This window comes from Bos indicus, chromosome 29 (genome assembly GCF_029378745.1).
Source record: "Bos indicus isolate NIAB-ARS_2022 breed Sahiwal x Tharparkar chromosome 29, NIAB-ARS_B.indTharparkar_mat_pri_1.0, whole genome shotgun sequence".
NCBI classification, from domain to species: domain Eukaryota; kingdom Metazoa; phylum Chordata; class Mammalia; order Artiodactyla; family Bovidae; genus Bos; species Bos indicus.
In genome coordinates this window covers 26882434-26906522 of record NC_091788.1, presented here as the reverse complement: position 1 = coordinate 26906522, position 24089 = coordinate 26882434, and the positions used below count along the sequence as shown (strand labels likewise).

At 42.9% G+C, this 24089-nt stretch overlaps 1 protein-coding gene across 1 annotated transcript; it reads right to left on the bottom strand.

Annotated features, from left to right (window-relative positions):
* Positions 1–15759: 15759 nt before the first annotated feature.
* LOC109554403 (serum amyloid A-4 protein) lies at positions 15760–23320 on the bottom strand. The gene is made up of 4 exons (XM_019954860.2): positions 23204–23320; positions 22689–22783; positions 16423–16561; positions 15760–16063 (listed from the first exon to the last, which is right to left on the bottom strand). The coding sequence occupies exons 2-4, from the start codon at positions 22777–22779 to the stop codon at positions 15904–15906; spliced, it is 390 nt and encodes a 129-aa protein (XP_019810419.2). The 5' UTR covers positions 22780–22783; positions 23204–23320; the 3' UTR covers positions 15760–15903.
* Positions 23321–24089: the final 769 nt, after the last annotated feature.

Sequence of the window (24089 nt, the reverse complement as noted above, 5' to 3'; positions counted from 1 at the left end):
GAATCCTCAGGCCTTAAGGGATTTCCCAGGAGTCTCCATGTGAAGCTGTGTCCTGGTTTGCAAGATGATCTCTGTTAGTGTCTGTTGTCTCTGATTAATAGTTAATAGTGAGTGACAATTGGCAAATTGTTTTATTTTTGAAAGAGACCTGGTTTATATAATAAATTAGAAGGTACCCCTCCCCTAATAGTCATGCGTGATAAAACTACTGAGAGGTTTAAGAGACCTTCATTTTCTGTTATAATTAAGAGATGAGAAGAACACCAAAGATTTGCAACAAAAAAACAAACACCCACAGGATCGTGAATAACACTTGTGGCCTAGGTCCCAAAGTTTATGATATAGAAAAAACACCTATATTTGTTGCAGCTGCAGAAGAGAGGATAGTCTCTCCTCACACTGGAAGCTGGGAGGACATGTAGCTACTCTAAAGCCAAACCCTGGAATTCTACTAGACAGCATCCAGAGAGAGAGAGAGAGACAGGCCTGTGAAGTTCAGTTTACCAAAAGGAAAAGAAACACAGCTTTAGCACCAGAAAGGCTGGCTTCCCTCCTCTTCATCCTACAGTACACCAAGGAGATTAAAAGAAAATAGCACTGAATAAATTATTAATGCCCTGCACATTGTAGAGTATGTAGCTTCTTTTTTTTTTTTTTTTCCTCAAAAAAAGAAAAGACACGTGAGGGTTGGAATTGACACATCAGAAAAGGAAACATACTGCACAGCTGCTCTGAGCTTCCTGAGGATCTCTGTTTATCTGGTAGAGGACAGCAGCCCCCTGATTCTGAGGTCACCTGCTAGGAGGCAGTCAACTCTGCTCTGGGGGGCTCCTCACTCTGCCCCTGGTCCAACAGTGTAGGAAAACAGCCTCCACTGACTGCTGATGTCATAAGGAAAGATTGACTGCCTAGAATCGCACACAAATCTGATGCCAGTCACTCCAAATCTGAAAACAACCATCTAAGAGACCAGATCCACCACGTTTCTCCTCTCAGAAAACTTCTGGCAACTCACACGGAGGACAACACCCACAGTTCATGCGTGTACACCCAGTGATTTTTGGCAGAAGCCACAACAGTCAACACCAACAACAGCTACACACAGCACAACATGAAACTTTTTGCAATGACTCTAGTATCTCTCAACATAAAAGGTCTTCAGCAGCATTATTCTGAGCTGGTTAAAACCAGTTCACAGAGGTAGACTGTCCACACAGACCCAAGTGAGTGACATTTATCTGAATTCCTCTTTCCTGGTTCAAAGTTAAACTTAATATGGAGCTCAGATCTCCATTTAATCAACTCCTGGTGGCACATAAAGCCTCAAACTTTTTAAGTAAGCACCTTTTTGTTGTTGTTGTTGTTGTTGTAAAGAACATAGATGTCTTTAGGAAGTTAGTTAAGTATTAAATAAGCAAAAGTGGCTATCACATGTCTCTTCTTCCCAGTGTCCCCTACTAAGGCCAGTGGTTTTCCAGGAAAGTCTGCTAAAATCTCAGGGGACAGTTAATAGTATGTTACATAGGATGATGTAGGAAACTAATCAAGAGTAGAAATGTACAGCTCATTTTAAAGAAGTAGAGTAACTTGACTCTAAAGTAAGAGATGGGCAATACAAGAAAACAATAGTTCCATTTCACCTCTAAAGGTGCAAACAATTCAAACAGATTATAGTGTTACCAAACCAAATATGAGCATTAAAAATCCCTCATAACCAAGTGAGGTTTCCTCTTGGAATGCAAGAATTGGTCAACATTATGACTACAATTAATGTAATTCATCACATTATCAGCTAAAGGAGAAATATATTATCTTGATTGATCAAAAAAAGGAGGGTTTGATAAAGCTGAAGTTATGTTTCTTTTAAAAACATCCTTTAAGGATCATAAGAGACTACTATCAGCAATTATTTCAAAAGCAGAGACATTACTTTGCCAACAAAGGTTCATCTAGTCAAGGCTATGGTTTTTCCAGTGGTCATGTATGGATGTGAGAGTTGGACTGTAAAGAAGGCTGAGCGCCGAAGAATTGATGCTTTTGAACTGTGGTGTTGGAGAAGACTCTTGAGAGTCCCTTGGACTGCAAGGAGATCCAACCAGTCCATTCTGAAGATCAGCCCTGGGATTTCTTTAGAAGGAATGATGCTAAAGCTGAAACTCCAGTACTTTGGCCACCTCATGCGAAGAGTTGACTCACTGAAAAGACTCTGATGCTGGGAGGGATTGGAAGCAAAAGGAGAAGGGGACGACAGAGGATGAGATGGCTGGATGGCATCACTGACTCGATAGATGTGAGTCTCAGTGAACTCCGGGAGTTGGTGATGGACAGGGAGGCCTGGCATGCTGCGATTCATGGGGTCGCAAAGAGTCAAACATGACTGAGTGACTGATCTGATCTGATCAGCAATTATATGCCAATAAAATGGACAACGTGGAAGAAATGGACAAATTCTTAGAAAAGTACAACTTTCCAAAACTGAACCAGGAAGAAATAGAAAATCTTAACAGACCCATCAAAAGGAAGGAAATTGAAAGAGTAATCAGAAATCTTCCAGCAAACAAAAGCCCAGGTCCAGACGGCTTCACAGCTGATTTCTACCAAAAATTTAGAGACGACCTAACACCTATCCTACTCAAACTTGTCCAGAAAATTGCAGAGGAAGGTAAACTTCCAAACTCATCCTATGAGGCCACCATCACCCTAATACCAAAACCTGGCAAAGATGCCACAAAAAAAGAAAACTACAGGCCAATATCACTGATGAACATAGATGCAAAAATCCTTAACAAAATTCTAGCAATCAGAATCCAACAACACATTAAAAAGATCATACATCATGACCAAGTGGGCTTTATCCCAGGGATGCAAGGATTCTTCAATATCCACAAATCAATCAATGTAATACACCACATTAACAAATTGAAAAATAAAAACCATATGATTATCTCAATAGATGCAGAGAAAGCCTTTGACAAAATTCAATATCCATTTATGATAAGAAGTCTCCAGAAAGCAGGAATAGAAGGAACATACCTCAACATAATAAAAGCTATATATGACAAACCCACAGCAAACATTATCCTCAATGGTGAAAAATTGAAAGCGTTTTCCCTAAAGTCAGGAACAAGACAAGGGTGCCCACTTTCACCACTACTATTCAAGTTTTGGCCACAGCAATCAGAGCAGAAAAAGAAATAAAAGGAATCCAAATTGGAAAAGAAAAAGTAAAACTAAAACCCTAAGATGCCACCAGAAAATTACTAGAGCTAATCAATGAATATAGTAAAGTTGCAGGACATAAAATCAATACACAGAAATCCCTTGCATTCCTATACACTAATAATGAGAAAATAGAAAGAGAAATTAAGGAAACAATTCCATTCACCATTGCAACTAAAAGAATAAAATACCTAGGAATACATCTACCTAAAGAAACAAAAGACTTGTATATAGAAAACTATAAAACACTGGTAAAAGAAATCAAAGAGGACACTAATAGATAAAGAAATATACCGTGTTCATGGATCAGAAAATCAATATAGTGAAAATGAGTATACTACCCAAAGCAACCTATACATTCAATGCAATGCCTATCAAGCTACCAATGGTATTTTTCACAGAGCTAGAACAAATAATTTCACAATTTGTATGGAAATACAAAAAACCTCATATAGCCAAAGCTATCTTGAGAAAGAAGAATGGAACTGGAAGAATCAACCTGCCTGACTTCAGGCTCTACTACAAAACCACAGTCATCAAGACAGTATGGCAATGGCACAAAGACAGAAATATAGATCAACAGAACAAAACAGAAAGCCCAGAGATTAATCCACGCATATATGGACACCTTATCTTTGACAAAGGAGGCAAGAATATACAATGGAGAAAAGAAATCTCTTTAACAAGTGGTGCTGGGAAAACTGGTCAACCACTTGTAAAAGAATGAAACTAGAACACTTTCTAACACCATACACAAAAATAAACTCAAAATGGATTAAAGATCTAAATGTAAGACCAGAAACTATAAAACTCCTAGAGGAGAACATAGGCAAAACGCTCTCTGACATAAATCACAGCAGGATCCTCTATGATCCACCTCCCAGAATATTGGAAATAAAAGCAAAAATAAACAAATGGGACCTAATTAAAATTAAAAGCTTCTGCAAACAAAGGAAACTATAAGCAAGGTGAAAAGGCAGTCTTCAGAATGGGAGAAAATAATAGCAAATGAAGCAACTGACAAAGAATTAATCTCAAAAATATACAAGCAACTCCTACAGCTCAATTCCAGAAAAATAAACGACCCAATCAAAAAATGGGCCAAAGAACTAAACAGACATTTCTCCAAAGAAGACATACAGATGGCTAACAAACACATAAAAAGATGCTCAACATCACTCATTATCAGAGAAATGCATATCAGAGAAATGGTACCACAATAAGGTACCATTTCACGCCAGTCAGAATAGCTGCTATCCAAAAGTCTACAAGCAATAAATGCTGGAGAGGGTGTGGAGAAAAGGGAACCCTCTTACACTGTTGGTGGGAATGCAAACAAGTACAGCCATTATTGAGAACAGTGTGGAGATTCCTTGAAAAACTGGAAATAGAACTGCCATATGACCCAGCAATCCCACTGCTGGGCATACACACTGAGGAAACCAGAACTGAAAGAGACACGTGTACCCCAATGTTCATTGCAGCACTGTTTATAATAGCCAGATCATGGAAGCAACCTAGATGTCCATCAGCAGGCGAATGGATAAGAAAGCTGTGGTACATATACACAATGGAGTATTACTCGGCCATTAAAAAGAAGACATTTGAATCAGTTCTAATGAGGTGGATGGAACTGGAACCTATTATACAGAGTGAAGTAAGCCAGAAAGAAAAACACCAATACAGTATACTAATGCATATACATGGAATTTAGAAAGATGGTAACAATAACCCTGTATGTCAGACAGCAAAAGAGACACAGATGTATAGAACAGTCTTTTGGACTCTGTGGGAGAGGGAGAGGGTGGGATGATTTGGGAGAATGGCATTGAAACATGTATAACATCGTATGTGAAACAAATCACCAGTCCAGGTTCGATGCATGATACAGGATGCTCAGGGCTGGTGCACGGGATGACCCAGAGGGATGATATGGGGAAGGAGATTGGAGGAGGGTTCAGGATGGGGAACACGTGTACATCTGTGGTGGATTCGTGTTGATGTGTGGCAAAACCAATACAATGTTGTAAAGTAATTAGCCTCCAATTAAAATAAATAAATTTATATTAAAAAAATAAAAAATCCTTTAAGGTAGAGTCACAGATGTAGGGAAAAAACCTTGTAGTAATCAGGGGATAAAGCAGGGGGTGAGGAGGAATAAATTGGGAGACTTAGATTGACAAACACATAATAGTATATATAAAATAGATACATAAGGACCTACCGCATAGCAGAGGGAACTCTTCTTAATACTCTGCAATGACCTATATGGGGAAAGAATGTAAAAAATAGTGGATATATATATAATTGACATACTTTGCTGTATACAGAAACTAACATAACATAATAAATCAACAATAAGAATTTTTTAAAAGAGAGAGAAAAATCCTTTAGAAAATTACATTTTAAAGGAAACCATCTTAATTTTATAAAATTAAGATGAAATAAAATTAAATTAATTTCATAACATAAAAGATTTTAAAATGGAAAAACGTTTAGCCCATCATTTGAAGAATCAGGAATGAGCAAAGAATGCCCATTGTCACCACTATTGTCTAACACAGTTCTGGAAGCCCTGGCCAAGGCACAGAAAATAAAAAGAAAGAAGAGATACAAGGATTGGAAAGGCAGAGATAAAAATGTCATCATTTCCATTACTATAATCATCAAGGCCTGAACCTCAAAATCAACAAACTACTCTAATTAATATGTAAATTTAATAAGATGGCCCACACTTGATCCAAAAACCAACAGGTTTTCCATAGTAGAAATACCCAAATAGGAAACATGACGAAAACAATAAACTATTCATAGTAACAGCAAAACTATAAAATTCCTAGCAATTACTTTCATCAGTAATTCACAGAACTGCAATGAAGAAGGTGTCAAACCGCTAACAAACACCTTAAAAGATGATTCAAACATGGAGAGAAGTTTCTAGCTCACTGATGGGATGACTTAACATTAAGGATGTTAATTCGACCCCAGATTAATCCACACATGTAATACTGAAAATTTCAGTTGAATTTTTCTGGAACAGAAGATGATTACTCTAAAATTCATATACAGAAATAAAAGTCAATGCATTAAAAGTCAGCCTCAAAAAAGGAAGATATTAAGAAGAGGAACTTACCATACCAGGTGTTAAGATAAACAGCAAAATACAGTAATAAAAATAGTATTTGCTCAATTAAAGACACATTGACCAATGGGACAGAATAGAGAGTGAGAGCTAGGGCCACATGTATAATATATGTTCAAGAAGACATCACAAATCATTGAAGATAGGATGGTTTGATAGTTTTGCAAAGAGAAAAATAAAGCTGGGCCCTTACCTAATAGGGCTTCCCTGGTGGCTCAGAAGTAAAGAATCTGCCTGCAATGCAGGAAACCCAGGTTTGATCCCTGGGTTGGGAAGATCCCCAGGAGAATGGAATGGCAACCCACTCCAGTATTCTTGCCTAGAAAATTAGGCCCTTGCCTAGTACACATACATAAGTTGACTTCAGAAGTGTTAAATATGTAAATATAAGATAAACTGTAAAGTTAATAAAAAATAATATCAAAGAATATATTTGTGATCTAGAGATGGTGTATGCTATGCTATGCTAAGTCACTTCAGTCGTGTCCGACTCTGTGCGACCCCATAGACAGCAGCCCACCGGGCTTCCCCGTCCCTGGGATTCTCCAGGCAAGAACACTGGAGTGGATTGCCATTTCCTTCTCCAAGGCATGAAAGTGAAAAGAGAAAATGAAGTCGCTCAGTCGTGTCCGACTCTTAGCAACCCCATGGACTGCAGCCTACCAGGCTCCTCTGTCCATGGGATTTTCCAGGCAAGAGTACTGGAGTGGGGTGCCATTGCCTTCTCCGAGAGATGGTGTAGAAATTCTCAAATTTCAAAGGCACAAACCCCAAATCAGGAAGGGGTGAATTTGATTACATCAAAAATAAGAACATAATTGCAGATAGAGAATGGGAAAAGATGATATTTAAAATATGGCAAGGGATTAATATTTCAAAAATACAAGGAATTTCTATAAGTCAGTAAGGAAAAGATGGCAGCCCCAATAGAAAAATGGGTGAAGTGTTAGAAAAAAAATAGTTTACAGACAACACGCAATAAGAAATAAGCTCAGAAAGAGATGCACAAGTCATTAATAACCAGAAAAGTAAACTGACAAGCAGTCATGTTTTAAGTGTCAGATCAATACAAATGATACCTGCGCCATGCCATGTGTATCACAGGAGGGACAGAGCTGGCGTGCATAGGCTTAGTTTCACAGTGAAGTGTCACTCTGCTGTCCAGGGGGGCAGCCCAGCTCACAGATCCTACAGCAATGGGGAGGATTTCTATGGCTCTGTGCTCTTGCCTTGGCATGAACGAGCTATCTGCTTTTCCAGTATAACAGCTTCCATCAGAAAAGAATTTTGCTTCAAAGACATAAATTAATATCTACATTATAAATAAAATATTAGAGGGTTGCTGTCACGGGACATAGTGACTATCTCTGATGTCTCTTTTGTTGTCATTAAACAAAACAAAACTCCTTTGTTAGAAATAAGCTTTGTCGATACAGGTTTTGTTCTTCCATTTGCTGTTCTTGCAGTTGCAGAAGAGATGGAACATTTTCTATTTCTTATCTTGGGGAAAATTCTTTCTCCAGAGATTAGTAGGGCCTGTAGTTTCCTAGGCCAACTGCTAAAACTACAGTGTTTAACCCTAAAAGAGGTACAGTCCTGAGAGAAAAAGAAATCATAGGGAAAACAAAAAGTCACAGTAGGATTATTAACAGATAGAATATGGAACATGAAATTACCGACGTCCTTTCCCTATTATTTTCCATCATGAATTTTTACTTGTGACTCTGACACATTTGTCAATTTTTATCTTATCATAATCTTTATGAATTCATGTGCATTATTTATGTGTATGTGTTTGCACATTTAGTGATGTTGTGGGTGTGTGTGTGTGTAGACAGAGAAGCATATATATGTAAACTACAGTGTAAATGGACATTTGCTGTTTTTCCTTATCTCACCCCCATGAGGATAGGAAGTAAGTTGCTGGTTTTCTTCACCACCATACTCAGTGCCTAGGAAAAGCCTCGACACAGCCAGGCTTGATGAATCTTACTGAATGAACATCTTCAGAGAGGAAACTTGAACAATAAAAAATAAGCATAAAAACAAAAATAAAAGCAATACTAATTTCCTGAGCCTGGATGAGACGGGGAGGGGCAGGAAGAACCTCTGTAGAAACTTTGTTTCCAGTCTATTATCTAAGTGGATGTAGACATATGAACACATAAAGGAAACAGGGTGGTATAATACTATCATTTTATGTTCTGCTTTTTCATTTCACAGCTCACCATGATAATGTTTGCATGTTACTACCCTTACCTGTCACAGTGGCAAAGCTGAAATTCAGATCTAGTCTGTGAGGATGGAGCCTTGCGATTCTTAGCCTCAGGTCATAGAGCTCACACTGCGTGTTTTGGCAAATAACCAAATAAATGTACGATATATTTTAATTCAATTCTCTTAAATACTGATTAGCTTAATCATAACTCTCCAGTGGAATGTTCCTCACGTGAGAGCACTGGTCTTGTCTGTCTCAGATCCCCAGGGCCTGGCCCAGCTCTTGCCGTGTGCTGGGGGAGCATGAAGTGGGAGTTGAAGAGTGAACAGACGGAGGAAGGAGTTCTGTAGACATCTTTACTGAAGGGTGAAGCGAGGTCTTTGCAGACTCCACGTGAGACTGTTTTGGATGGTCTAAGTCCACCCTGCAGAGGGTAAAGGAAGGTCTCAGTGCACTGGCTCCTCCCAGGTTGGATGGTTCAGGAACGAGGCACCCTGGGCAGCCTGAGTTCTGGTCCATTGCCCAGTTCTTTCAGGAAACATACGAGTGAGTCACTCACCGGAGATTTTGCAAACATGTTTTACACAGTGTGGTTTGACAGGACTCCACATGTAATAAATGTGTGTGTAAACCGAACACACTGTTCTCAGAGAGGACCTGGCTCTTCTTTCCCATAATCACAGATTTCGAAAAGTGACCCTGGGAAACTAGAGCATTGTGCAAGGGCTCCCTTGGCAGCCGGGTGTGAAAACAGGCTGCTGAGTGCTGCTGCGTTTCCATCACCCACAGCTGAGGACAGTGGCTCCGAGGACCCCACCCCCTAGAGGGCATCCAGCAAGCAGCGCCAGACCTCGTGAGCTCCCAAAGCCGAGGAAGAGGCAGCAGCGCTGGCTCCACCGTCAACACCGCCCCCTCCACCACCCCACCCCTGGTCCACGTAGGAGATGCCCGAGGAGGGGAGGGGAGACGCCAGGGCTGTCAGCCTCCCGGGGAGTGCAGCATTTGCGGAGGCAGGCGATTTCTGGCAATTGATTCAGGGTGCCAAGAAGAAAACAAAAATGCCTGTTCATCTCTCAGCCGGGTGCGTGCTCACTGCGGACACTACCAGCTCACTCTGATGCCCCTATCCAAGCAGAGGGCAGTGTGGCGAGTTCTCGAGAGAGTCTACATGTGTAGGAGCCGTGAATATTCTGGAAGTTTCTAAACATGGCGCACCCATGCCAGTAGAGTTGAAAAGGCAGTGGTGGATTGTGACTAGGAAGGAGATGGGGTGAGCCTTTTCCCATCTGCCGTCTCTGCAGGAAGAGAAGAGGTCCCCAGTCATTTTGAGGGGGTCCACTGGAATCCACTGGAAAGACCACTGAAGGTAGAGAAAATGCAGTGCTGGGCCAGGTGAGGTGACACCTCATTAGAACCCATGGTGATGAGGTGCACCATCATCAGAACCCATTGTGGATAACCTGCTCCTCTCTGGGAAGGTCCCCCATGGCTGAGGAGTGATGTGAAGCTGGACTCACCTCAGGAGCACCAGCATGCCCACGACCTCCTGGAGACCCTCACCTGGACAGAGAATATCAGCATCATTTAGAAGCACACCTAACCAGAATGAGGCCAAATGGCTCTTCCCACCCTTATGCAAGATCTGGGAGGTGTGGTGGGAAGACACCTCAGAACTGGCCTTCTCTGCACACCTTGACATTGCTGGAACAGGAGGAATAGAGAAAGAGCTGTCTATACCCTCACCCTCCAAGTGCCTCCAGCTACAAATCTAGCCAACAACGAGGTTGGTAGTAGGGGAGGGGTGGAAAACATTAAAGCAGATAGAATACTGAAGCTTGAAACAGTGCTGCAGAGACTTATAATAAAAATGACCCAAATCATAAGGATCAAGATGAACGTTTGAAAAATCCTAGTGGAAAGCAGAGTTTGGAAAATAAATCCACTTGTTGTTAAAAGTCCCCTAAATTGAGAATCCTCTGTAAACTGGGTATATTAAGATAATACGTACTCTTGAAGAACCAGAGTGTTTTGAATCTGTACATAGTAAGAGTTAGCCTTAGTTGCGATGCTGTCCAGACAACAGCCACTCTTTTCCACGTCCTCCCACCTTGCCCTCTGATTGCACTGCAGCACTGGGAACATGTGTCAGCATTGGACTTTGAACCTAGGAGGGGAGGCTAGGCAGGCAGTCCTCACATCACTATTACACTGCAAGAGAGTCTTGGACACAAGTTCATTACCCTAAATCCTCCAGTTATGAGATTAGCTTTTTTAGCTATGTGGGTATTTCTTGTTTGCCCCACCAGTCACTCACTCACCATCCCACTTGCTACCCTGGCCTGTCCAGACTATATCACCTGAGCCCTTTGCTCTGGCCCTGGCTGGATTTGGACAACAGGGAACCTGGCCAGGAGCTGGGGAGAGAGGGGAGGCTTGTTTTTTTGTTTTTTGTGTGTTTTTTTTTTTTTTTTTTTTTTTGACTCAGTCCTACGGCTTCTTCAGGGAGGGATTGCCACAGACTGGCTGCGCCCCTCAATCAAAGGCACAACTCCTGTCAAGTGCCCCTCTCCACATACTTCTCTGTGTCCCTGTCTCTGTCTCTCTCCTTCTCCCACCGCCCCCCACCCACAGAATCTGTAATCGCTCCCTCGTCTACCCCTACAGGACTAAGGGAGATTACACCAACCCCACCCCACTCCCACAGGTAATTTCTGTGTTGTGCTTAGTCGCTCAGTCGTGTCCAACTCTTTGCGACCCCATGGACTGTAGCCCACCAGGGTCCTCTGTCCATGGAATTCTCCAGGCAAAATACCGGAGTGGGTAGCCTTTCCCTTCTCCAGGGGATCTTCTCAGCCCAGAGACTGAACCCAGGTCTACGCCATTGCAGGCAGATTCTTTACCAGCTGAGCCACAAGAGAAGCCCCAATTATTAGGAAGCACTTATGAAACGGTTGTCGTTGCTTTAGGATTAGTTTTTGTGTATACTTTCCTTTTTGCTTATACACAAGAGTGAAGTAAGATTAAAATCTAAGTCCAAAAGAACCCCTTCAAAATGTATAGAGTAAAAATTCATGGTGATAAGAAAACACTCTGTCTGAATTTAAATGGTAACATTTTTCTTGGTGGTATACAAATAGTAACACAGCTTTCAGTCTAAGGGTCTCAGTATCAGAGAACCAGTGTGTGCTTTTGCCTTTCTTTAGTCTCACAGTGTTCTCTGCTAACTTGCCCCTCGATAGTCAACACAGAACTTCAGACATTCAAAATATTTATTCTTTCTTCAAGACTTCTCATCAGCTACCGCAATGACTAATAATTTCTTGCATGTAGGATTCCTAATTTTCATATCTGTGAGGGATTGTGCAAAGCATCACTAGATTAAAATATTTTTCAGTTCAGTTCAGTCACTCAGTCACGTCCAACTCTTTGCAACCCCATGGACTGCAGCACACCAGGCTTCCCTGTCCGTTACCAACTCCCAGAGTTTATTCAAACCCATGTCCATTGAGTCGGTGATGCCATCCAACCACCTCATCCTCTGTCGTCCCCTTCTCCTCCCACCGTTAATCTTTCCAGGCATCCGGGTCTTTTCAAATAAGTCAGTTCTTAGCATCAGGTGGCCAAAGTATTGGAGTTTCAGCTTCAGCATCAGTCTTTCCAATGAATATTCAGGACTGATTTCCTTTAGGATGGACTGGTTGGATCTTCATGCAGTGCAAGGGACTCTCAAGAGTCTTCTCCAACACCACAGTTAAAAAGCATCAATTCTTCAGCACTCAGCTTTCTTTATGGTCCAACTCTCACATCCATACATGACTATTTTTATGATGAAGTAAAATTATATCATTTTGGCTGGTATTTAGTATGTTATCAGTACAGATTTAGCTGTCACTTCAAAGTAACTCATCACCACATTCTCCACATCCAAATTTGTATCCAACATCCATACTTTCTACAGCTCTCAAACCCCTCTACCAGTTCTGACCTCTTTTGAACCCTACCTTTTCTCAGACTTCATTCATTCAACATATATTCATAAAGCAACTACTATGTTTGAGGCACTGTGACAGGCACTGTGGATGCAAGGATGACACACAGGAGGAGAGACATGCCTTTAGCCTTGCGTTTTCTATGTACTTGCTTTAAAAACAGACAAAAAACAGGTAAATACCCTGGAGTGTGACGAATCTCGGGGACAGTCACCTACATCAAGAGGAGCTACAATCAAATTCCCGCAGGTCCCATGTCCTGCATCTCAAATGTGCTGCTTCCCCAGCCCTACGCTTCACCTTCCTTCCTTCCGCAGAGCAAGAGAAGTTTCTGCTCCTCTGGGGGTCCACCATCCCTTGTGGCTTGATCCCCTGCCTCCTGCTTCCTCTGACTCTACTGTCCCTTCTTTAGCTTCTCCCTCTTTCTTAGTTCCTTCCTGTTTCTTAAAGCCAGTCTGACCTCCTTTGAAAGAAAAAATTTTACTAATAAAACAATACATGAATTCAAGTATTCATTTATTAATTTCCAATAAGCACTTGTTGAAATTCCATTATATGCAAGGACTGGGTATTCAGATATAAACAAGAAAGAAATGGTCACTTCTCTCACTGATTTTATAGTAAAAGGGATGAATGTGGACCAAAATAAAGTCCAAAAGAAGTCAGAAGAATAAACCAAAAAATTAGTAAAAGAATTTCACATGTTGAAATTGGCAAAAAGTACAGAATAACCAGAGTAGATCAGCCAGGGTGACCAGGAAGGCCTCTCTCAAGAAAGAGTGATCTCAGGAGAGCTCCACAGGTGAGAAACACACAGTCAGGTGAAGACCAAGCAGAAGAGTGTTCTGAGCAGAGAAAATGTCATATGCAAAGGTCCTGTGCCAAATAAAAGTTTGGCTTGTTGGTGAGATGAAGGGACAGGGAGCCTGGGAGGGTGTGGCATGAGATGATACTGGAGGGTGGCCAGGGACAGCTCACACTAGATTACATTCTGAGGGAAATGGGAACCCAGGGAAGAATTTAAGCAGGGAAGAGACATGATCTGAATATAATTTGTATGCTAGACTGAGAGGTAGGGTTCTCTTTTACCCAGGACAGTTTCAGTTTACTCCTGCCATCCATGTATAGTCAACAATAAGGCCCTTTTCCTCAGTGGAAAGTGAATTGGTTTAGATGAAAAATTATACAGTCAACTTAAGCAGAGGGGAAAACCATGAAGATGTGGAGACTAGATAGACAGCTGTTGCAGAAACCCAGGTGAGAAATGGTGTGGCCAGGAGCATGGAGATGCATATGAGAGCAGGCTGACGGACTAGAGATGAATTTTGGAAGTTGAATCACAGGACTTGTTAGTGGACTGGGTGTGGGGTAAAGGGAAGAGAAGCATCAATGACATGCCTCAATTTCTGGGCTGAGCAACAGAAGGAACAATGATGTCATCTACTGAAATGGAGAGGCCTGAGGGTGAAGAGTTCTGGAGGCAGATGAGAGTTCCCTTTGGGACACACCAAGTGTGAGATCTCTGGAAGCCATCCAAGCAGAGGTGTCTGTAAACACAGATCTGGGAAATCAGGTTCTGAGCAGGGAGGTATCCTTTTCAGAGCCATCAGCATATAGATACTATTTGGTACACTTGTTGGGGAGAATATAGACACAAAAAGTGAAAAAAAAAAGTAAGAATCCAGAACCAAGTCTGAAGCACCCTTAGGGTTTGGGGAGATGAAAAGACTCAGCTAAGGAGATAAAGGAAATTAAAGGGAAACAAAAGGAGGGTAAACAAAAGCCAAGAGAGAACCTACCAGAAAGGAGGGAGAAGACAACTGTGCTGAGCATGTCTCAGAGCCTTCCTAGTATGAAAAAGGAACTTGTCAGTTAGCACCATGGAGGTCAGCGGTGACCAGAGCTGTTTTGCTGAGTGGTGGGGACAGAGGTCAGGCTGGTGTGGGTTCTAGTGTGAGTCAGAAGTGAGGAAGCAGAACATGCAGGTGAGCACACTTTCAAGTTTGAAGACAAAAGGAAGAAAAAAATGCTCAAGAGTGAGAACTAATGTGGACTGAAGTCTGGGTTTTCAATGTGGGAATTTATTAAGGAAGCAGATACCAAGGGTAAGGAGTCTGCAAGGCACTGTTCGCATGAGGAGAACAAGCTATGGTGTGTCTGTAACCAGTCAGGCATCTCTTGGGCACAAGGGCTCTCATGCTGGAGATTCGTGGAGGAGAGAGTCCCCGCCTCTGAAACTCTCGGTCTTAAAAACACATCCCTGCTCTCCTGGAGTCAGACACACCAGCCTGCAGTCCTGGCTGCTCACCTACTACAGGTGTGACCTGGAGCAAGGTCCAGATCACTTATCTCCAAGCCTCATTTCTTCAACTGAGACCTGCAAAGCCTTTGTGGTAAATCAAATAACACGTGTAGAGTTAGAACATTTACAATGAAAGAAAATGACTCAGCTTCGCACACCCCAGCAGAGTTTGGCTCGCCATCAGTCTGTGCTTCTGAGGAGGCTTCTCTTAAACTGCATTGGAAGTGTGTATCCACATAACTGACATTCACCCTAGAAGTGAAAATAGTATTTTGTTTGACCCAAAGATAGTGAGGATAAAGGTAAGGGAAACTCATCTGAGAATGATTTCTTAGATAAAATGAGCTGAGACCAGTTAACAGTTGAGTCAGGGGTAGGCTCTGGTGTTGATGAGAAATAACTGGAGTCTAAGATGCAGTTTCCAGGATAGGTGTCATGGGACTCGTCTTCCCAAAGCAAATGTGCCTTCTTGATTTGGGAAGAGATCCCTGGGGATAAGGCCTGGCGTGAGGTGGGTCAGGATGCAACCAGCTGGGCAGTGGAGAGTCGGGACACAGAGAGGCCTGAGGCAGCAACACAGTGACTGGGGCGGAAGAAGTGGGGATGGGGCTGCCCAGGCGTGTGCCAGGGTCAGGCCCCAGCCACTGAGGAGCCCAGCGTGATGGCCAGTGCTCTCCCAGCGCAGGCTTACTCAGGAGGAGAAATGGGGTTCTGAGAGTCCCGGGGCTCAATGGGGTCATGTGAGCACAGGGCAGGGTCCAGGTCGCCAGGGATTCCTGGGGCCCTGCGGTCACAGGCTCGTCCTCCCCAGAGCTTTAACTGTCCATATGGTGCCAGCAGGCCTTTCTCCCCAGAGTCTGACTCGAAGACTCCAGCTTCCATCAACATGTTCAGTTCCACAAACATTTATTGGGCACCTCTGGGTACCTGTCTCAGTTCCTGGGGTGACAGAGCTCAGTGACACTATTTCCCTGTTTTTGGAGAAGCGTGGTGTGGCTCATAGCCTCATCCCTCCAGAACAGAGGGAGCAGGATCAGTATTTCTTCGGCAGGCCCGCAGGTCTGAAGTGATCTGGGTCTTGGCCACTCCGGCCCCATTCCTCAGCTCTCCGGTTAGACACCTGGTCCTCCAACCCATAGCTGTCTCCAAGGTAAATCTGGTATAAGAATCCTTGAAGGTACTCCCCGACATTGCTGGAAGGAAGGGAGACAGGAGAATTTCAGCTGGGTCGCTTGAGACAGCTTTGTCCTCTGACTCCTTTCCCCTCTTGCAGACAGAGAAGTGTGTTTGAGAGGAGGCTAGAAAAGCCCATCCTCAGGAAGGAGGGCTAAAATACACACCCTATTGGGCAAAGCCCTGGTTACTGGTTCTTCGAATACCCTGAATCAGGCTTCTTTAGTGACTCCTCTCTTTCTCCGCACCCATATCCTGCCCTGGCTCTGCTGTCCATGCAGGTGCCGAGAGCAGGGGCAGGAGGAAGATGGGCCACAGAGCCCCCTGACTCTCTGGAAACAGACAGGCGCCGCTCAGCGCCCTCAGGACCCCCTGTTACCTGATTATTTTTGCAGCCCAGACACCGCCAGGGCCCCTTTGAGCAGCCTCGTAGTTCCCTCGAGCGCGGAAGTATCTGCCTGAATTCTGGACATTGGCGTTTCTCATGTCCCAGTAGGCTCTCCACAAGTCCGAAGCCCCTGTCAGGAGACAAAACAACAACAGTAACATGGGGACATGTTGGTGAAGTCGGGGGATAAGAATTCTCCCCTACTTTTCAGATTTTGACTCTTGACAAAGTGATCCTTTGAAATCCTAGATTGAGATGCATAGTCCTTACTGTGGATCGGATCTCGGTGTAACTGTAAGGCGAGCCCTTTACAGTTCGATTGAATTGGGTGGGACTGTGGTGCTCTGGAAATGGCAACCCACTCCAGTGTTCTTGCCTGGAGAATCCCAGGGACGGAGGAGCCTGGTAGGCTGCAGTCTAGGGTCGCTAAGAGGCAGACACGACTGAGCGACTTCACTTTCACTTTTCACTTTCATGCATTGGAGAAGGAAATGGCAACCCACTTCAGTATTCTTGCCTGGAGAATCCCAGGGACAGGGGAGCCTGGTGGGCTGCCGTCCATGGGGTCGCACAGAGTCGGACACGACTAAAGCGACTTAGCAGCAGCAGCAGCAGCAGCAGCAAGGAATAAAATATTCTTTACTATGTGCAGAGAAACTTTGCAGTGGCCCCCCAAAACTCTTTTTAAAAACTGATATTCAGGATTTCCCTGGTGGTACAGGGATTGGAGTCCACCTGCCAACACAGGGGACATGGATTTGATCTCTAGTCTGGGAGGATTTCACATTCCATGGAGCAACTACACACACCACATGCCTGAACTACTGAGCCCACGCTCTAGAGCCCACAAGCCACAGCTCCTGAGTCTGTGTGCCTGGAGCCTGTGCTCAGCAACAAGAGAAGCTGCCGCAATGAGAAGCCTGTGCTCTGCAATGAAGAGTAGCCCCTGCTCGCTGTAGAGAAAGCCCTCGTGCAACAGTGAAGGCCCGGCGCAACCAAAATAAGTAAATAACTTTTAAAAACTGATATTCAAATAAAACAGGTGAAGAACAAGGACCTACCATGCAGTACCTGCGTGTGTGTTCAGTAGTGTCCGACTCTTTGTGACCCTATGGACTGTAGCCTTGTGAACTGTAGCCCATCAGGCTCCTCCGTCCATGGGGTTTCCCAGGCAAGAATACTGGAGAGGGTTGCCACTTCCTCCTCCAGGGGATCTTCCCGAGCCAGGGATAGAACCTGCGTCTCTTGTGTCTCCTGCATTGGCAGGTGGATTCTTTACCACTGAGCCACATGGGAAGTCCCACTATATAGCACAGGGGACTATATTCAATATACTGTAAAACCTATAATGGAAAAGAATCTGAAAAGGAATATATATACACACACACACTACTGAATCACTTTGCTATATACCTGAAACACTATAAATCGACTATACTTCAATAAAAATAAATAAAAAAAATTTTAATGGAAATCTTTTTTTAAAAAAAACCTGGTATTCAGAGAATACAATGAAAAAGAAAGAATAGCACATGAGTTCAAAATCAGAAAGACTGAATTTGTCAAATATCAAGACAAAAATTATAAAGAATTCAGTTGCAAAATTAATAGCATCACCTCCAGTCCTGCATAAGGATCTTAAATGTCAGCACTCCATTGTAACAATTAAAAAGCTGAACAGATTGAAAATGCAGCAACTCTTCTTGGATCCATAAGAGGGGGAGGACACAGGGCATAGCATTGCTTCCAAGGCTGGAGAGACAAACAGACCGACATAGAGAAAGGAGGCCTTTTGGACCAGAAACTCAGGAGCAGAAACCGGTGAGCGAACCTGTGCTGAAGGTAGAAAGACCCAAACCAGAACTGACAAGTTGCAGGAGGTTCTGTGGAGACAACTCTGAGACTAAAACCTCCTGGGGGGCCCAGCTATTATTGGGCCCCATAATATTGTGACAGTTACCTTCAAGAGCTCAACCAGATTCTCACAGAAAATATTGTTTAAAAATTTCCAACCATTTCACGCCAGTCAGAATGGCTGCTATCCAAAAGTCTACAAGCAATAAATGCTGGAGAGGGTGTGGAGAAAAGGGAACCCTCTTACACTGTTGGTGGGAATGCAAACTAGTACAGCCACTATGGAGAACAGTGTGGGGATTCCTTGAAAAACTGGAAATAGAACTGCCATATGACCCAGCAATCCCACTGATGGGCATACACACCAAGGAAACCAGAATTGAAAGAGACATGTGTACCCCAATGTTCATCACAACATTGTTTATAATATCCAGGACATGGAAGCAACCTAGATGTCCATCAGCAGACGAATGGATAAGAAAGCTGTGGTACATATACACAATGGAGTGTTACTCAGCCATTAAAAAGAATACATTTGAATCAGTTCTAATGAGGTGGATGAAACTGGAGCCTATTATACAGAACGAAGTAAGCCAGAAGAGAAAAACACCAATACAGTATACTAACGCATATATATGGAATCTAGAAAGATGGTAATGATAACTGTGTATGCGAGACAGCAAAAGAGACACAGATGTATAGAACAGTCTTTTGGACTCTGTGGGAGAGGGCAAGGGTGGGATGATTTGGAAGAATGGCATTGAAACAAGTATATTATATGTGAAATGGATCACCAGTCCAGGTTCAATGCATGAGACAGAGTGCTCAGGGCTGGTGCACTGGGATGACCCTGAGGGATGGGCTGGGGAGGGAGGTGGGAGGGGGGTTCAGGATGGCGAACACAAGTACACCCATAGTGGATCCATGTCAATGTATGGCAAAACCACTACAATACTGTAAAGTAATTAGCCTCCAATTAAAATAAATAAATTTATATTTTAAAAAATTTCCCTTGGGCTACTGCTCACAGGAGGAGAGGAAAAGGAACCATTTTGAAACATGCCAGAGTTCTCTGTTCTCAATAGGCCTCCCTCAGAAAACTCTGTATTATCAGAATCTAAGTGACCTGGGGAAAGGAAATAACCAGCTCCAGCCCACTCCTGCCATCCTGCCCCAGTTGAAGGGTAGAAAAAGCCAGAAATACCTGTGAGGTTCACAGTCCAGAGCCACGGGCTCGTCAAAAACTACTGAGATCTCATCATAGGACTGGGCTTCCCAGGCGGTGCTAGTGGTAAAGAACCCACCTGACAATGCAGGGGACATAAGAGACAGGGGTCGATCCCTGAGTTGGGAAGATCCCCGGAGGAGGGCATGGCAACCCACTCCAGTGTTCTTGCCTATTAGAATCCATGGACAGAGGAGCCTGCAGGCTACAGTCCATGGGGTTGCAAAGAATCAGACACGACTGAAGCAACTTAGCACATGGCACACAGTAATGCTTCCCCAATCTCCAGATGACTAAAGGCAGCCTATTTAGAGCAGTTCCTTCTATCATGTACATCAAGTCTGGTTCTTAAGAAAAAATTACAAAGCATACCAAAAGGCAAACAACACAGTTAAAAGAGCCATGGAAGGCATCGGAACCAGGCCTGGTAGGGATGTTGGAATTACCAGACTGGGAATTTAAAACACCTATGATTAATACTCTAAGAGATCAAAAGACAAAGTAGTCAACATGCAAGAATGGATGGGTAATGTAAGCAGAGAGATAGAATTGCTAAGAAAGAAAAAACTAATGCTAGAGATGAAAAAAACATGGAAGCAACCTAGATGTCCATCAGCAGACGAATGGATAAGAAAGCTGTGGTACATATACACAATGGGGTATTACTCAGCCATTAAAAAGAAGACATTTGAATCAGTTCTAATGAGGTGGATGAAACTGGAGCCTATTCTACAGAGTGAAGTAAGCCAGAAAGAAAAACACCAATACAGTATACTAACGCATATATATGAAATTTAGAAAGATGGTAACGATAACCCTGTATGCGAGACAGCAAAAGAGACACAGGTGTATAGAACAGTCTTTTGGACTCTATGGGAGAGGGAGAAGTTGGGATGATTTGGGAGAATGGCACTGAAACATGTATAATATCATATATGAAACGAATCGCCAGTTCAGGTTCGATACAGGATGCTTGGGACTGGTGCACTGGGACGACTCGGAGGGATGGTACAGGGAGGGAGGTGGGAGGGGGGTTCAGGATGGGGAACATGTGTACGTCTGTGACAGATTCATGTTGATGTGTGGCAGAACCAATACAATATTGTAAAGTAAAAAAAAAATTTTTTAATTAAAAAAACACCATAACAGAAATAAGGAATGCATTCTGTTGGCTTATTGGCAGAATAGACACGGTTGAGAAAAGAATCTCCACGACAGAAGATATCTCAATAGAATACTCAAAAATCAAAGGGCAGAGAATGAAGATTGCCAAAACCAGGACAGAATACACAAGCACCATGGGACAACGACAAAAGGTATAACATATGTGTGTGGGATAACCAGAAGGAAAGAAACAGAGAAAGGAAGACAGGAAATATTTGAAATGATAATGACCTAGAAGTCCCCAAATTAATGTCAGACATGAACCACAGACCCAGGAAGCTCAGAAAACACCAAGCAGAATGAAAAAAAGAAACCCTTAAAACCTCCCCTGCAAAAAATCTACACTTGGGCATATACAGAAAATCAATGATTTTTTTTTAAAAATTCTGAAAGAAGTCAAAAGAAAACAAAAGATACCTATAGAAGAACAAAGACAAGAATTACATGACTTCTCCTTAGAACTCATGCAAACAAAAGAGAATAGAGCGAAATATTTAGTGCTGAGAGAAAAACCACCAACCTAAAATTCTGTACCCTGTGAAGTTACACTTTAAAAGTGAAGGAGAAAGAAAGACTTTCTCAAAAAATTAAGGAAATTTGTTGGCAATAGACCTGCCTTGAAAGAAATGCTAAAAGATGTTCTTCAGAGAGAAGGAAAATAGTACAGGTCAGAAACTCAGATGTACATAAAAAAGGAAGAGCATTGAAGAAGAAATACTGAAAATAAAACAAAATTAAGAACAATACATGCAGATCAAAGTATTGCAACAATTGACCACATAATTTTCTTGTTTTAACAAGTAGCCAATAAGCTTCATTTCCCATCAAGAATGGCAGGTTGGGGGCTTCCCTGGTGGTCCAGTGGTTAGGAATCTGCCTGCCAATGCAGGGGACACATAGTCCCCACAAGTATCCCTGGTCCGGGGAGATCCCACATACCTCAGAGCAACTAAGCCCCTGTGTCACAATTACCGAAGCATACGCACCTACAGCCTACACACCTACAGCCTACGCACCTACAGCCTACGCACCTACAGCCTATGCACCTACAGCCTACGCACCTACAGCCTACACACCTACAGCCTATACACCTACAGCCTATGCACCTACAGCCTGCGCACCTACAGCCTACGCACCTACAGCCTGCACTCTGCAACAAGAGAAGCCACCACCACGAGAAAACCTGCACACTGCAGCAAAGAGGAGCCCCCCACCCCTCACCACAGCTAGAGAAAGCCCGTACAGCAACAAAGACCCATCACAGCCAAAATAAGTAAACCAATAAATCTTTAAGAATAATTATAAAAGAATGGCAGATTAGGTTTGCTTCCTGGCTTTATCTCAGTCTTAGCACGGCAGATCAGTGGGAATTTGCTCTTTTTATTGTGTGGATAGGCATTAGGGCTTGATTTCCATGAGCTCTGCCTTGCAACCATTGGCCGTTTGCTTGGGTACAGAATGGGATCTTCCTTCCAAGCACAGGTCTTCTCTTTCCCAGGCACCCTCTCTCCCCAGAGTAGGGCGTGACGTTTATTCAGGTCACCCTTTCCCTGGACATTCCACCCTTGGGGACATACCAAGTTCACAGGTAAACTTCAAGACTGGAAAAATTTGAGTTATGAGTCCCCACAAGTATTCTTGCCCAGGAAATCCCATGGACAGGGGAACCTGGCAGGCTGCAGTCCATGCGGTTGCAAAAGAGTTGGAGATGACTTAGCAACTAAACAGCGACAAGGAGCTCACCCCTTGGAAGTCCTGGCTGCCTTGGAAGTCCTACTCGCTGCCCACTACCATCAAGGACAGGCTGGGTTCAAAGCATCTTTGACCTGGGGTCTGGAGAAGCCCGTGGTGGGTGCTGAGTCAGACCAGCATGGAAGGAGAAACCCTCCAGCTCTCACCCATTTGTGGTTTTTCAAAGGAGTAGCCACATCTGACAGGTGTGTGGTGTGTGGCCTCTGCTCAGAGTGAATCCTGGGGTCAGCTGGGTGTGCCCTTCATCCTCTGGGGCTCTTACCTTGCACAGCCTCCTTGAAGAATGAATACCAGCTGTCACCGGTGACTCCCATGATCAAGGTACAGAAAAGAATGCCTATTAAAAGCTTCATTGTGCTGATGTGAAAGAAAGAGAAGGTCAGAGATACACAACTATGATATATAAGATAGACATATGTTTTGCGATTTTGAATTTCAAAGATAGCTTAGTTCCCAATTCCCATTTACTCTTTTTAGAATTATTACTATAGGAAAACTTGAAATAGGTTTTAGGAAGAAGCATAAACCCTTAATTCTCAGTCCAGATCTCTAGAAAGACTAAGAGGGTTCTACCAGTGTTTTATTTGTTCGTGGCCAATCTGTCATCCAGTAAAGAAGAATAAAGTAGATTCATAACCTTTCCTGAGGTCCTGCTCTGCCCAGCAGACCCAATAATGAGTAGAAAACACTTCTCCCCAACTGAAATTTATCAATTATGGGAGAAAAGGCTCTCCAAATAGAAAAACAACAGAATTACTCCCCAGAAGAGAGTCTCACCTGTGTCCTTTCTCCAGCTGAAATTCAGTAGTTGGTATCTCTCCTGGCTTTGGTGTTAGTGGGCAGAGAGGTCTTAAATCCAGTGTGCACTGGTGATGTCCCTCTTGCTCAATTCTTCTGTGTAAACAAATTAGCATATTGAATAATAGTATTTCCTTATTCTCAAGCAGCTTTTTTCAAATGAGTCATTAAAGACATTTGTGTTCTGGCAGTTTTTCCTAATTGACTTATTCTATTTTTAGTCGTATTTGAACAGAAGAGAGTTGTATTTGAAGAATCAAGTGTGGGAGGACATGGGTTCTTCTCCACTTTACTCCCTTCTCATCCCTGTTTGGAAAAGGATCTCCCCCCACCCCCAACAAGATTACACATCGGTATTATGCTGTTAAGAGGTGATCAATATGATTAGCAAAGGAAATGTTTACTTCTCTCTTGGGATTTCTGTCAAAGGTATGTGAGGACACAGGACAAGCAAGATTTGTCAACTCCACCAGCAATGATATGAGGTAATGATTAATGATTCTGGGAGAACAGAAGGAACGGCATGAAGTAGGGTTTCTAGGCAGTACCCTCGATACAGATTAAAACAAAAAAAACAAAAAGATCTCTGTGTGTGTGTGTGTGTGTACATCCCTTTCATACAAATATACATTGTTTTGTACTCTTTTAACTTAATATATCTTGGAGGTCCTCCGGGGGTTTTTGCTTTTTAAAAAAAAAATAGCTACACAGCATTCTATTGTATGGATGGACCACAATTTATACAACACTGATGGCCATTTTGTATGTTTCTAGTCTTCTGTTAATGCAAATAACCATGAACTTTTAACTCTGTGTGTGTGCACATATATATATATATATACACACACACACATGTATATATGAT

Bases quoted from the DNA above. Each gene is read 5' to 3' on its own strand.
- LOC109554403 (XM_019954860.2), bottom strand. From the start codon at position 22,779: ATGAAGCTTTTAATAGGCATTCTTTTCTGTACCTTGATCATGGGAGTC. The intron at 16,562-22,688 runs GTAAGAGCCCCA...GTCTCCTGACAG, and splicing joins CTTCAAGGAGGCTGTGCAAG to GGGCTTCGGACTTGTGGAGA. The intron at 16,064-16,422 runs GTAACAGGGGGT...CCTTCCTTCCAG, and splicing joins TGGGCTGCAAAAATAATCAG to CAATGTCGGGGAGTACCTTC.